Genomic DNA, 12,544 nt, shown 5'->3' on the forward strand with positions numbered 1-12,544 from the left:
TAAAATCTTCAGTCATTTCAGAAAAATTTAATAATTTTCTTAAGAACTCCAGACCTAACTAAATGCCTTAGCATTTTACCAATAATTTCCTGTGTTACACCAGTGGTTTCCAAATTTAGTCTCGCAATAGTACAGGAATGAATGAGAGTCACTTGAAAATAGAGGTTTGGGGGCACTACTTAATAGATCGACTTAGTAGGTTGGGTCCAGGAATCTGTGCTTTTTAACCCTTTGAGTAGTGAGTTTTTTATTAACCCTTTGAGTGAGGACATACATGAATGTTCATACTACTCAAAGGATTAAGAATGTCCCAAGTGCCACCAACCTAGTCCAGGGCACTGGTATTTTTCACCTGGATGGCCACAGTTCCTTCTCAACTGATCTGTCAACATCTGCACATTCCACACATCCTGTCCCATTCCCGACCAGTCTCTACATGGCAGACAGAGTGAGCATTATAAGTGGAAGTCACGTCATATCATTTTTCAGGATCTTACTGCTTCATTTGAATAAGGTCCAGGCTCTGTACTAGGCCTTGTAAGGCCTGCAGTTTTAGCCTTTGCCTTCCTCTCTGACTTCCTCTTAGGCCACTTTTCCTCTTGCTTGTAGAGTGAGACCTTTGCACGTGCTGTTCCCACTGCTTGTAATACATTTCCCCTTGCTCATCTTCTGGCTGGCTTCTTCTCACCTGTTAGGTCTCCATAACGCCCACCTCCTCAGAGAGGCCTTCCCTGTCTGTCCTGTCCAAGGTAACTCCCTCTTATGTCAGAGGCCCCCTTCTTTCATGGCATTCACAACAGTATTAGTGATTTTGTCTTTCTCCATGGTCTGTTTCCTTGAGTAGAATGTAAATTCCAAGATGACAAAAACCTTATCAGCCTTATGTCCCTTGGGCCTGACACAACTCCTGGCACAAGCAGGCACCCAGACATTCAATGAATGGAAGGTAGTTCTGTTGGGAGGCCCAGCTATTGGGAGGGTTCTCTTGACAGTGCTTAGTTAATAAAATAATGTTATGCTTTGATTTCTTTTTGAAATTACTTGAAAGAAAATATTTTAAATTAAGAATTCTGTTTATATCACTTCTCGGCCTTTGGCTTAAGATCAACTGAAGAATTCTATTTGTGTGTATATATTCAGGGGTTCTCTTTTTCATGGAAAAAGTAACATTTAATTTAGTAAGATACATTTAATTTATTTTTATACTTGATCTTAGCCAAAAGGCCAAGAAGCGATCATTTAATTTATTTTTAAATTGTGGTTTAAAAAAACATAGAATTTGCCACCTTAATCATTACATGTGCAGGTTAGCAGCATTAAGTATCCTCACATTGTTGTATAGCAGGCCTCCAGAACTTCCATCTTGCAGAACTGACACTCTGCCCATTCAACAACAACTTCTACTTCCTTCCTCTTCCCATCTCCTGGCAAGCACCATTGAACTTTGTTCTATTAACTTCACTTCTTTAAGTACCTCATATAAGCAGAAGCATGCAGTACTTGTCTTTTTCAAGATTTTATTTATTGATTTTACAGAGAGTGGAGATAGGGCGGGTAGGAGGAGCAAGAATTATCAATTCATAGTAGATGCTGCTTGTATGTGCCTTGACCAGGCAAGCCCGGGGTTTCAAACGGGCGACATCAGTGTTCCAGGTCTTCTATGCTCTATCTACTGCATCACCACAGGCCAGGCAGTACTTACCTTTTTCTGACTAATTTCACTTAGAATAATGGCCACTAGATTCATCCTTGTTGAGCATGTGACAGAATTTTCTTCTATTTTAAGGCTGAATAATAGTCCATTTTATGTTAGACCACATTTTGTGTATCCATTCATTTAAGATGTACATTTGATTTCTATAATATTTGAGACTTTGGGGGAGGGAGTTAATTTTAGGAGCTGAAGCTGATGAAATGGGGTAGTTTTAGTTGGCTATGTTTCTGAGAGGTGAGTCCCCTTTCTTTGTTTTTGTATCAGATCATGGGCTTACAGCTGTCCCAGCATCCAACATGGCACCTTCCACGCCCGGCCGGGAGAGACTATCCTGTGACGCGCTGACTAGCTGGGTAAGAATGGAGTCGTGCACTTTATTCTGCACCCTAGGTGGTTCAGATGGCACGTGATCATGTCTGGGAATTCAGATGCCCAGGGGAGGCCTCTGAGAAGGTGCTGGGCTTGTTCTGGGGCTCCGTTCCTGGTCTGATCACCCTCATACACTGCATGACTTCTGGCAGCCTTTTCCAGCATAGTTCCCTCAGCTTTCTCACGGGACCATTCTTTCTCTGCTGTCAAACAGCCTGCGCAGTGTGGATTGGGGAGGGTTGTAATGATGTCAGCAGGCACGTCAGCCAGAGTGCCCTGAACACTTCCAGCAGTCTGGCAATGTGAATCAGAGGCATTGTGCTTTGGCTGCCTTTTGACACTGAAATTCTACCTCCAGAGATTTTAACCTAAAGAATGTTCTAAACAATGTAAGGATGTTTTAGCACAGCAGCATCAATTCTAGCAAAACAATGTACATGCCCAGCCTAGGGGATTTGGTGAATGAGTTATACCCATGTGGTGATGTTCATAAGAGCCAGATTAAACCAGGTAGCTGGGTGTTTTATGATAACATAAAGCATACATACACCACTCAGTCAGGGTGGGGATGCCACATGACAAGTGGGTGCTTCTCAGTGGGTTAATTTTTGTTCTTTATAAAAATTATGTAGATTTTTTTATTAAGAATTGCCTGACCAGGTGGTGGCGCAGTGAATAGAACATTGGCCTGGGGATACAGAGGACCTAGGTTTGAAACCTCCAGGTTGCCGGCTTGAGTGCGACTCACCAGCTTGAGCGCAGGGTCACTGGCTTGAGCATGGGATCATAGACATGACCCCGTAGTCACTTGAGCCCAAGTTTGCTGACTTGAGCAAGGGATCACTGGCTCGGCTGGAGTTGGCAAACCCAATAAAAACCCAGTCAAGCGCATATGAGAAAGCAGTCAATGAACAACTAAGGTGCCACAATGATGAATTGATGCTTGTCTCTCTCCCTATCTGTCTGTCTGTTTCTCTCTGTCACTTAAAATATATATATATGTAGCCTGACCATTAGTAGCATAGTGGGTAGAGCGTCAACCTGGGACACTGAGGTCACAGTATTAAAACCCCAAGGGCATCAGCTTCAGTGTGGGCTCAGGCTTGCCAGCTTGAGCAGGGGTCACTGGCATGGCTGGAGCCCCTCGGTCAAGGCACATACGAGAAAGCAATCAATGAACAACTAAGGTGCCGCAACTGTGAGTTGATGCTTCTCATCTCTCTCCCTTCCTCTCTTTCTCTCTTACTCTCTTCCTCCCTCTCCTCTCCGCCCCCCTCTCTCTCTTACATGCAAACAAACAAACAAAAAGAATGGATGTAAAAATTACTGTTTTTAAAAAGTAATTGTCATAGTATTTGAAGAGAATCAAAAGATTAAAGGAAATTAGGCCCCACCTGACCAGGCGGTGGCACAGTGGATAGAGCATCGGACTGGGACGTGGAGGACCCAGGTTCAGGACCCCGAGGTCGCCAGCTTGAGCTCAGGATCATCTGGTTTGAGCAAGGCTCACCAGCTTGGACCCAAGGTCGCTGGCTCGAGCAAGGGGTTACTCGGTCTGCTGAAGGCCTGCGGTCAAGGCACATATGAGAAAGCAATCAATGAACAACTAAGGTGTCGCAATGAAAAACTGATGATTGATGCTTCTCATCTCTCTCAGTTCCTGTCTGTCTGCCCCTATCTGTTCCTCTCTCTGACTCTCTCTCTGTCTCAAAAAAGAAAAAAAAAAAGGAAATTAGGCCCCCAAGAGCTTCTTGGGTTTGGGACTGAATGGACGAGGTCAGTCAGAAGACACTTGATTCCCTCCTTGCAGGAGCGTGTTCATTCTACCCTTTTCCCTGCAGCTGGGGGAACAGCTGAAGCAGCTGGTGCCCCTGAGCGGCCTCACCATCATGGATCTGGAAGTGGAGGGCGTGTGCGTGAGGTTCAGCCCTTTGATGACAGCAGCAGGTAACTTGTCTCCGGGGTGGGCCCCACTTTTGTCCTGGGGAGCAGCAGTGGCATGTCTATGAAAGTCCAGGCTGTGGGGTTGATTGGCTTTCCCTTGTGATATGATATTCTGTTCTCTTTGGAGAGGTTTTTCCTTTTCTTTTGGATTAAATTTAGGTAGATTGGCCTTCCAGTGTGATTTCTCAGAAATAGAGACTCGGAAGGCACATGAATTCCTATGTTTTAATATTTTATAACCTTTTCTGTTCAGTGGTTCTCGGTCCAGACCGCACATTAGAATCACTGGAGCTTTGAAATCTCCCAGCGGCTGGGCCTCCCCCATGAGATTCTGATTTACTTGCTCTAGAGTGCGGCCTGGGCATCTTATCTTTAAAAGTTTCTTGGTGATTTGAAAAGGCCAGCTAGGGTTGAGAACCTGGTGGCCTCGGGATTCTCTAGGAGGCTTGCTTTCTAAACAGGAAAAGCAAGCTGCGGACACTGAGGCAGCATGAGACCACGTCCGTGTTCAAACTGACGAAGTGGGGAGTAGCGATGGTGCCAGTACTCTCAGATCCCCGAAGCTCAGACCTCTCAGGCTCTGACCTTCAGAAGTGACTTAGTTGTCTTCTTCACCAGCCTGCCCTCCCTGCCACAAACATGCCCAAAGCCCTTTCTTTCCAAGATGTTAATGTACAGAAAGAATTGTCTGGCTGCCTGTTTCTAACTTGCAATAGGATGTTCATAACTTGACATAAACAGAATCTTTTTGTAGGAAGAATCTGATTTCTACATTAGAGCTTCGTTGTGTATAACATCATAGGACCAATTCTCTTTTTAAGGAAAAAAACTGTCTACATCTGGAGGAGCTGGCTGTGTTGATTTTAACACCAGATTCTTCCACATCTAGGTTTAGTAGCTTTTTTTTTAAGCTCCTCAGATCCAGGTATTGGCTATACATAGAGCTCTGGGCCTTTCTGGTAGAGAAAGTAGGAGCCCTGCCCTCTTGTGTTTAGCTGTTCCTTAAGAATTTCTCTAATGTTCTGTGACTGTTTTCAGTTTTAGGAACTCGAGGAGAGGATGTGGATCAGCTCGTAGCCTGCATACAGAGCAGGCTGCCGGTCCTGACCTGTACTCTGCAGCTGCGAGAGGAGTTCAAGCAGGAAGTGACAGCAACAGCAGGCCTCTTACACGTTGACGACCCCAACTGGCCCGGAGTAGGGGTTGTCAGGTACGGTTTCGGCTTGCTGCCTGATGCTGATTTCTCTGCTGCATAAAGACCATGGTGGGTCATTTTATGAACCAACTTAAATGTTTCAGATGAATATGTGTAGTCACATTGTACACGTCTAATGAAAGTTCAACTATATAGATGTTTAGGCACTTACAGAAGCACAGAGCAGCAGCTCTCTGTGCCAGCTCATTTACTAGGGAGGATACATGCAGCTGGACAACTGTCTCTGCATAGGAGAGAGCCCAGCTCCCCTCAGAGCAGACTCCCACCCCCTGCAGTCAGTGTGCTGTCCTTCCTGCGGCTACTTTTCAGCTCCTCTGGGGATGCCAGGCAGCGCCTTTTCTGATCACAGTGAAGAGACTTCCAGACCTCGCCCGCTCGCTTAAGTTTCATGGACTTACAGACTTGGCCTTTCCTTGAAACCTTGAAAGTGATTTTTGTTTTTGTTTTTTAAGATTTTATTTATTCATTTTAGAATAGAGAGAGAGTGATTGAGAGAGGAAGGGGGGGGCAGGAAGCATCAATTCCCACATGTGCCTTGACCAGGCAAGCCCAGGGTTTTGAAATGGCGATACCTCAGCCTTCCAGGTCGGCACTTTATCCACTGCGCCACCACAGGGCAGGCGAGACCTTGAAAGTTTTTATTCCTGAACCCCAAGCAGCTCCTTTGCCCATTTGTCTCATTCCACATTTCCTCTGTAATCCTAGGTCTGAAGAGACGTTTGATAGTCTAGATTTAAATATTGTTGTTTGATGTTGTTTATAGGTATGAACATGCTAATGATGATAAAAACAGTTTGAAATTAGATCCAGAAGGGGAAAAAATTCATGCTGGACTCCTGAAAAAGTTAAACGAACTGGAATCTGACCTTACATTTAAAATGGGTAATTACTACTTTTATAAGTCAGCTGTCAACTTTGCAAGGACACTTCTAACTGACTTAAGAGAAAACGGGCTCTACCTCTTTGAGGAAACATTGGTGTAGGTGTTCCTGGGGGTGAGATAGCTCCTTCCCCTTCTGCGGCCTCTCTGGGCTTCCTGTCTCCTCATTAGAACCACTGTCCTCACCCCACCAAGAGGCTCCTTTGCGCATGGTCACGCTGCTGTACAGAAGCAGGCTCGTGTCGGACTCGTGACAGGTAACCAGGGTGGTCTGTTGTTTCTCCCCGCAGGCCCTGAGTATAAAAGTATGAAGAGCTGTATCTACATTGGCATGGCGAGTGACGACATAGATGTTTCTGAACTAGTGGAGACCATTGCAGTCACAGCCCGAGAAATTGAGGAAAACTCAAGGGTCTGTACGACTAATGAGCACATCTCACTCCTTTTCTGGGTGTTTCCCAGGCAAGCAGCTGGAGTCATAAAGGAAGAAGCTACTCTCAAAAATGTCTGTTCATTCTTTCCCAAAACATGTTTAAATGTGTGCCAAGAATTAGACATTGTGCCAGGCATCAGGAAGGCCCAGTGGATTTGGCTTGGCTCTGCCCCCAGGGAACTCACAGCCAGTGAGGGAAGAGATACATATAACCAAATGAGGTGGTAAGAGCTGTGGAGGAGAAGTTGGGCAACTGAGTGTTCAAGAAGATGCAGCCACTCTGCCTGACAGGTCAGGGAAGACTGCCTGGTTGTAGGAGGGTCCTGAGGCTGAATGAGACAGGTTCCTTTTTTAATTTTTATTTATTGATTTTAGAGAGAGTGAGAGAGAAACATCAATTTATGTTTCCACTTATTTATGCATTCATTAGTTGATTCTTATATGTGCCCTGACTGGGAATCAAACCTGCAACCTTGGCGTATTGGGATGATGCTCTAACCACCTGAGCTACCCAGCCGGACCCAGACAGGTGTTGTTGATAACTGAAACTTTCCACCAGTAACAGACCTGCTCCTATTGGCCAGTTGGCCTGGAGAAGTAGGCTATGAGGCTTAAAGTTGGTTCTCCAAACTAGAGTTGAGTCACTAGAAATCACTCAAAAGAGTGAAGAGAGATCAAAGCAGGACTTATCTGAGAGGAGACAGAAACATGTGTGACATGTTTCACTTTTGGTAGGGGTAGGAAAGAGAAGGACATTTGAAAAGAGGTGGGGGAAAAATAAAAGCCCTAGCCATTTGGCTCGGTGGATAGAATATTGGCCCAGAATATGGATGTGTTGTGTTCAATTCCCGGTCAGGGGACACAGAGAAGCAACTATTTGCTTCCCCCTTCTTTCCCTCTGCCTCTCCCCGTTCTCTCCCTCTCCTTCTGCCTCTCCCCCTTCCTTCCTGCAGCCAGTGGCTCGATTAGTTCGAGCATTGGCCCCAAGTGTTGAGGATAGCTTGGTTGGCTGGAGCATGTCAGCCTCAAGTGCTAAAAATAGCTCAGTTGATTCAAGCATTGGCCTTAGAGGGGGGTTGCTGGGTGGATCCTAGTTGAGGTGCATGAAGGAATCTTGTCTCCTCCCCAACTCTCACTTAAAAAAAAAAAAAGGCCAAGGGGTCAGCTTTATTCATTCTTCAGTAGACTTCTTGAAGTTTCTATCAAACCTGACTATATCACTTCTGACTCTGTTTCCATGAATGTGGAGCCACATGTCCCGATAGTCCGATCATAGCGACAGTTGTTTTTCCTGTTCCCTGGCTAATGAGGCTGGTTACCAAGGTATATCTGCCTAGGCCTCATTGAGCATTTTGTTTTATCCTTTTCTATTTGATTTACTATTTTATTTTTACACTGATATTTTAAAGTGCAGAGTTCTCTTTACTAACTTTTGAAAAATGTCCCCAGTGCTGTTAATAGTTCTTAGAGGCGCCCCGGGCAATACGTTTAGACAAGTAATGCTTTCTTGGTCTTAACACAGCTTCTGGAAAACATGACAGAAGTGGTTCGGAAAGGAATTCAGGAAGCTCAGGTTCAACTGCAGAAGGCCAATGAGGAGCGCCTTCTGGAAGAGGTGAGGCTGCAGAGTGGCTCAGGCTGGGAGCCGACTGAACAAGCTGATGCTGAGCAGTGTTGTTTTGCAGGGGGTGTTACGGCAGATCCCTGTAGTAGGATCCGTGCTGAATTGGTTTTCTCCGGTCCAGCCTTCACAGAAGGGAAGAACTTTTAACTTAACAGCAGGTAGGACTGACAGCCTCCTTCCAAGTCTCATGTACCTTGAGAGTTTTAAACCAAATGCCCCGGGATCCCGCACTCATGCTGAAAAGCCTTGTGTCTGTCCCATGCTTTGTCCCGGGAACCGTGCCAGGAATCTGTCCGCTGCTGTGCCTGTCCCCTCTTCCCTGTCCCGCCCACACTGCTGGAATGGCACGGAGCAGACACACGTTGCCCACAGCAGACTTCTGTTCCTGGAACCCAACAGGAACATGTTGACTCACCTGCTCAGACCCTCTGGCCTGGGGCTGGGCGTTCTGGCTCAGTGCGAATGCTGCAGTCCTCAGCAAAGGGCTGCCTTTGAAAGGGGCTGCTAAAAGACTGGTCTGTAGCACTGGACCATGTTATTTCAGACTAGGCAGCCAGCAAGAATTGCCAGTTCCTAGGGTTTGCGGAAGATACCAACTACAGGATTCCTTTCCTGTTCTACCAGGGGCCCCTTTCTCTGTTACTTCCACAGGAAATGATGACTCTAATATGACAACCAGAGATAATCTAACTTTCAACATGCCACGCTCAGCCTGTAGCAAAGAGGCATCCATTCCTTGTTGCTGAAGTGTAGTTGCTAAAGCACTCAGAGGGAAATTAGGGTCTTTCCAACTTGGGCCTGGCTCTCTGGGAATGCCTAGGCCAGCCACACTGCTGACTGCTTTCACATGTCCACAGGATACCTGGGGAGACGAGGATGACACGTCCCAGCAGGACTGGGACTCATGAACATAGCTGTGACATGCCTTTCTCCGATTCCTGGCATGTTTCAGGAGTACCCAAGTCTCCTCCAGTCTAGGCGAGGTTGCATGGCTTAAGAAAGCTCAATAGGGAATAAGGCTAAGTGGGGGCATCTCCCAGGGCAGCCTGTGCCAGGACTGTCCCCTATTGCTCTCTTTCTTTCCCTGGCAGGCTCTCTGGAGTCCACAGAACACACATATGTCTACAAAGTACAAGGTACAGGAGTAACGCCACCTCAGACCCCCACAGGCACTCGCACTAAACAGAGACTTCCAGGTACAGTACATCTGCATGTTTGAGTTAACACTAAAGAGAAAGGGTTGTGGCCTGACCCGTGGTGGCGCAGTGGATATAGCATCGACCTGGAACACTGCGGTCGCTGGTTTGAAACCCCGAGTTGACCCGGTCAAGGCACATATGGGAATCGATGCTTCCTGCCCCCCCCCCCTTAAAATGAATAAAAAATTTTTTTAAAAGGGATTGCATTTCTCTTAGAAAAATAGACCTTTGCATCATGTAATGGTTTTCCATTTGGTATTACCTACATTCCATTGTTTTCATGGTTCTTTAACCCAAAATCTTATTTCTCTTCAATTAAGACTAGCTGTCCCTTTAAGTAACCATTCCAGTAGCCTTGGGCTTTAGCCTTGGAGGGATGCCTCTGTAGCACTCCTGCGGGGGAGTTAGGGTCTTGAGAGCTGGCATCATGTTTAACCCGGTATTGACTCTCCTGAGTTTTCCACAATTAGAGGTGACCTCAAAAGTTCCCAGCCTTGGGGGCATGTTAGTCTCATATCAACTGTCTTCTTGCCTCATCACTTAAATGCTTCAGAGCCAGTAATTCCGGGGATTTCCACTGAACAGTTGGAATTAGTAAAGCAATCTCATTGCAGAGAGCTTTGTTGCAGAAGTGTCCTTTCCTAACCTTTCAGTGCTGTTCATTTCCATCTTTCTCTAGGCCAGAAGCCTTTTAAAAAATCCTTAAAAGGTTCAGATGCTGTAAGTGAGACAAGCTCAGTCAGTCACATTGAAGACTTGGAAAAAATGGAGCACCTGTCTGGTGGGCTGGAACAAGAGGTCCTGGAGGCCAACAACCCTGAGCAACACCCAGGAACTCCCAGCCCTCAGGAAGCCGACCAGACTGGAACCTTCCAGAACAGAGCCCGGGGCCCAAAATTTGACCGCCCACAGGTAGAAGAACCAGAAAGCTTAAGATAAAATTCAGTGTTTGGTTTGAGACTGTACTGAATATTGTCAGGGAAGATGAAGTTATACTGAAGATGTGAACTGTGCCACATGCTTATACAAGAGAAATGACTGTTATTTGTGCTTAACTGGGGTTTTTGCACAAATATGTGCCTGAAAGCCAGGCTTTCTAGGAGGGTAACTGACTTGTCTAATTCTGTGGGAATAGAGAACAACTATTATTCTGTCTACTGAACTGTAGTGATAATAATCCCCCACGTTACTATAAACACTTTTTATTCACAAAGAACACTCAGAATGTCAAGTGCCTGCCACTTGAAACACTTGCTCTCATGTTTGTAAACATAAGCCTAAGTTACTAGGTTGCTCATAATCACTTTCTGGTAAGACAGCGTTCTTTTGAACTCTGGCGTCTCTGTTGTACTGCTGCAGAGGACAGACAGGTTTCTTTGCCATCTATTTTAGTTGGCGTTTAGTTTGATCAGGTTGCAATATACAACTACATCGTTTTGGCTTGAAGGAGAGTGGGTTTCAATGGGATTGTAAATAAGTGTCGGAAGCCCTCTTCTGAATCCCCTACTGCTGCTTTCCTCAGAGATGTAAGTAAGGACTGTGTCCACAGCTGTGGCAGGCTGTCAGGCAGGTTAGACTGGGCAGCGCTGCTGTCTGGGACTTCCCTCTGCTCCATTTCTCCCTTTATATACTATTTGTAAACAAATTAAAGGACTCATTTATTAAGAGTAACTGTAAAGACTTCTTGACCATATATATGTGTATATTTTTAAATACTGGCAAAGCTTTTAAATTGGCACAAAAGAACAGACTGTGCTCATTTCTATGTTTAATATCTGAAAATCCAATAGATGCTACTCTTAAGAGCCTAATATTAAATGTACTGTGTAGCACCCAGTTAAATGTAAATTCTGAAATAAGTATACCTTTGACCTGTTACACATGGGGGCTTCCATAGCTTCTGTTCTACTTGCAGCTCACCCCTTTGAGCCCAAGTCAGAAACATGAACCAGAAAAGTGACTTTTCTCAGGCTGACCAAGCCCAGACTACTGCTAAAATAGCCAGAAGTTAGCCCTTAATGACTGTCTATGTCTACTTTCCCAGAAGTACGGCACCCCCTTCACTTACCATAGGTGACGGCCCCGTGCCCTCTAGTCCAGCAGTCAGGCTTGAGAGACCTTAAGACGGTGGGAATTCACACTGGGTTTGTGGACTGTAGTGTTGGAAGCCTTAGTTATACCACAGAAAGCCTATAATTACACTGATTCGATGTGATTTCTGACATTTGGCACTTGTCAAAATACAATTTTCCTTTTTTTTTTTTTTTTTTTTGGTGCAGATGATTGTTAAAGTCTTCCCTGTTTATTTGGTGCAATGAAGTATAGCAGATAAAATGGGAGAAGGGGAAATTATCACCTTTAACAAGATTAATTTTTAAATGTTTTTATATATATTTGGAATTGTTAAATTGGTTTTGCTGAAACAGAATTTCACCCTTGAGATACTACTTGAATGTTGGTTTCAATAAAGGTTCTTGAAATTGTTCTTAGTGAGTTCAGTTTGTTCAGTTCTCTTTTTTTTTCCTGAAGTTAGAAGCAGGGAGGCAGTCAGACTCCCGTATGTGCCCGACCGCGATCCACCTGGCATGCCCACCAGGGGGCGATGCTCTGCCCATCTGGACTGTTGCTCTGTGGCAACCAGAGCCATTCTAGTGCCTGAGGCGGAGGTCATGGAGCCATCCTCAGCGCCCAGGGCCAACTTTACTCCAGTGGAGCCTTGACTGCAGAAGGGGAAGAGAGAGAAAGGAGAGGGGGAAGGGTGGAGAAGCAGATGGGCGCTTCTCCTGTGTGCCCTGGCCAGGAATTGAACCTGGGACTTCTACACACCGGGCCAACACTCTACCACTGAGCCAACCGGCCAGGGCCAATCTTACTATTAATTGGGTATAGTGACTTCCTTTTGGATAGCAACTTCAGAAAAATAAAAGATTTCTAAAACTACAGCTTGCATAATAATCACAATTTGGGCATTTTAATGACCTTATCCTAAAAGAACAGACTTATCAATGGTTTTGTGTAACACTCAGATTAAATTTAGCCTCATAGAAAATCATCTATTTTAGAATTATATTGCAGGACAGTGAGATCAAACACTGTTTCTTTCTGAACCTTTCATCTCCTTCATTCAGAGGTACATTTATATCGGTTTGGGATAGGATGCTTCTG

The 12,544-nt window shown here is 45.3% G+C and overlaps 1 protein-coding gene across 1 annotated transcript in view; it reads left to right on the top strand.

Annotated features, from left to right (window-relative positions):
• The window catches only part of PDXDC1 (pyridoxal dependent decarboxylase domain containing 1), a 57,225-nt gene extending 45,361 nt beyond the window's left edge, over positions 1 to 11,864 (top strand). The window contains exons 15-23 of the mRNA XM_066382572.1: positions 1,979 to 2,067; positions 3,925 to 4,030; positions 5,066 to 5,237; positions 6,007 to 6,125; positions 6,414 to 6,535; positions 8,079 to 8,171; positions 8,242 to 8,338; positions 9,272 to 9,376; positions 10,059 to 11,864. Coding sequence (XP_066238669.1) covers positions 1,979 to 2,067; positions 3,925 to 4,030; positions 5,066 to 5,237; positions 6,007 to 6,125; positions 6,414 to 6,535; positions 8,079 to 8,171; positions 8,242 to 8,338; positions 9,272 to 9,376; positions 10,059 to 10,318 — 1,163 coding nt within the window. The 3' untranslated portion in view covers positions 10,319 to 11,864. The remainder of the gene's footprint in view (positions 1 to 1,978; positions 2,068 to 3,924; positions 4,031 to 5,065; positions 5,238 to 6,006; positions 6,126 to 6,413; positions 6,536 to 8,078; positions 8,172 to 8,241; positions 8,339 to 9,271; positions 9,377 to 10,058) is intronic.
• The last annotated feature ends 680 nt before the right edge of the window (positions 11,865 to 12,544 follow it).

This window comes from Saccopteryx leptura, chromosome 4, assembly GCF_036850995.1.
Source record: "Saccopteryx leptura isolate mSacLep1 chromosome 4, mSacLep1_pri_phased_curated, whole genome shotgun sequence".
NCBI classification, from domain to species: Eukaryota; Metazoa; Chordata; class Mammalia; order Chiroptera; family Emballonuridae; genus Saccopteryx; species Saccopteryx leptura.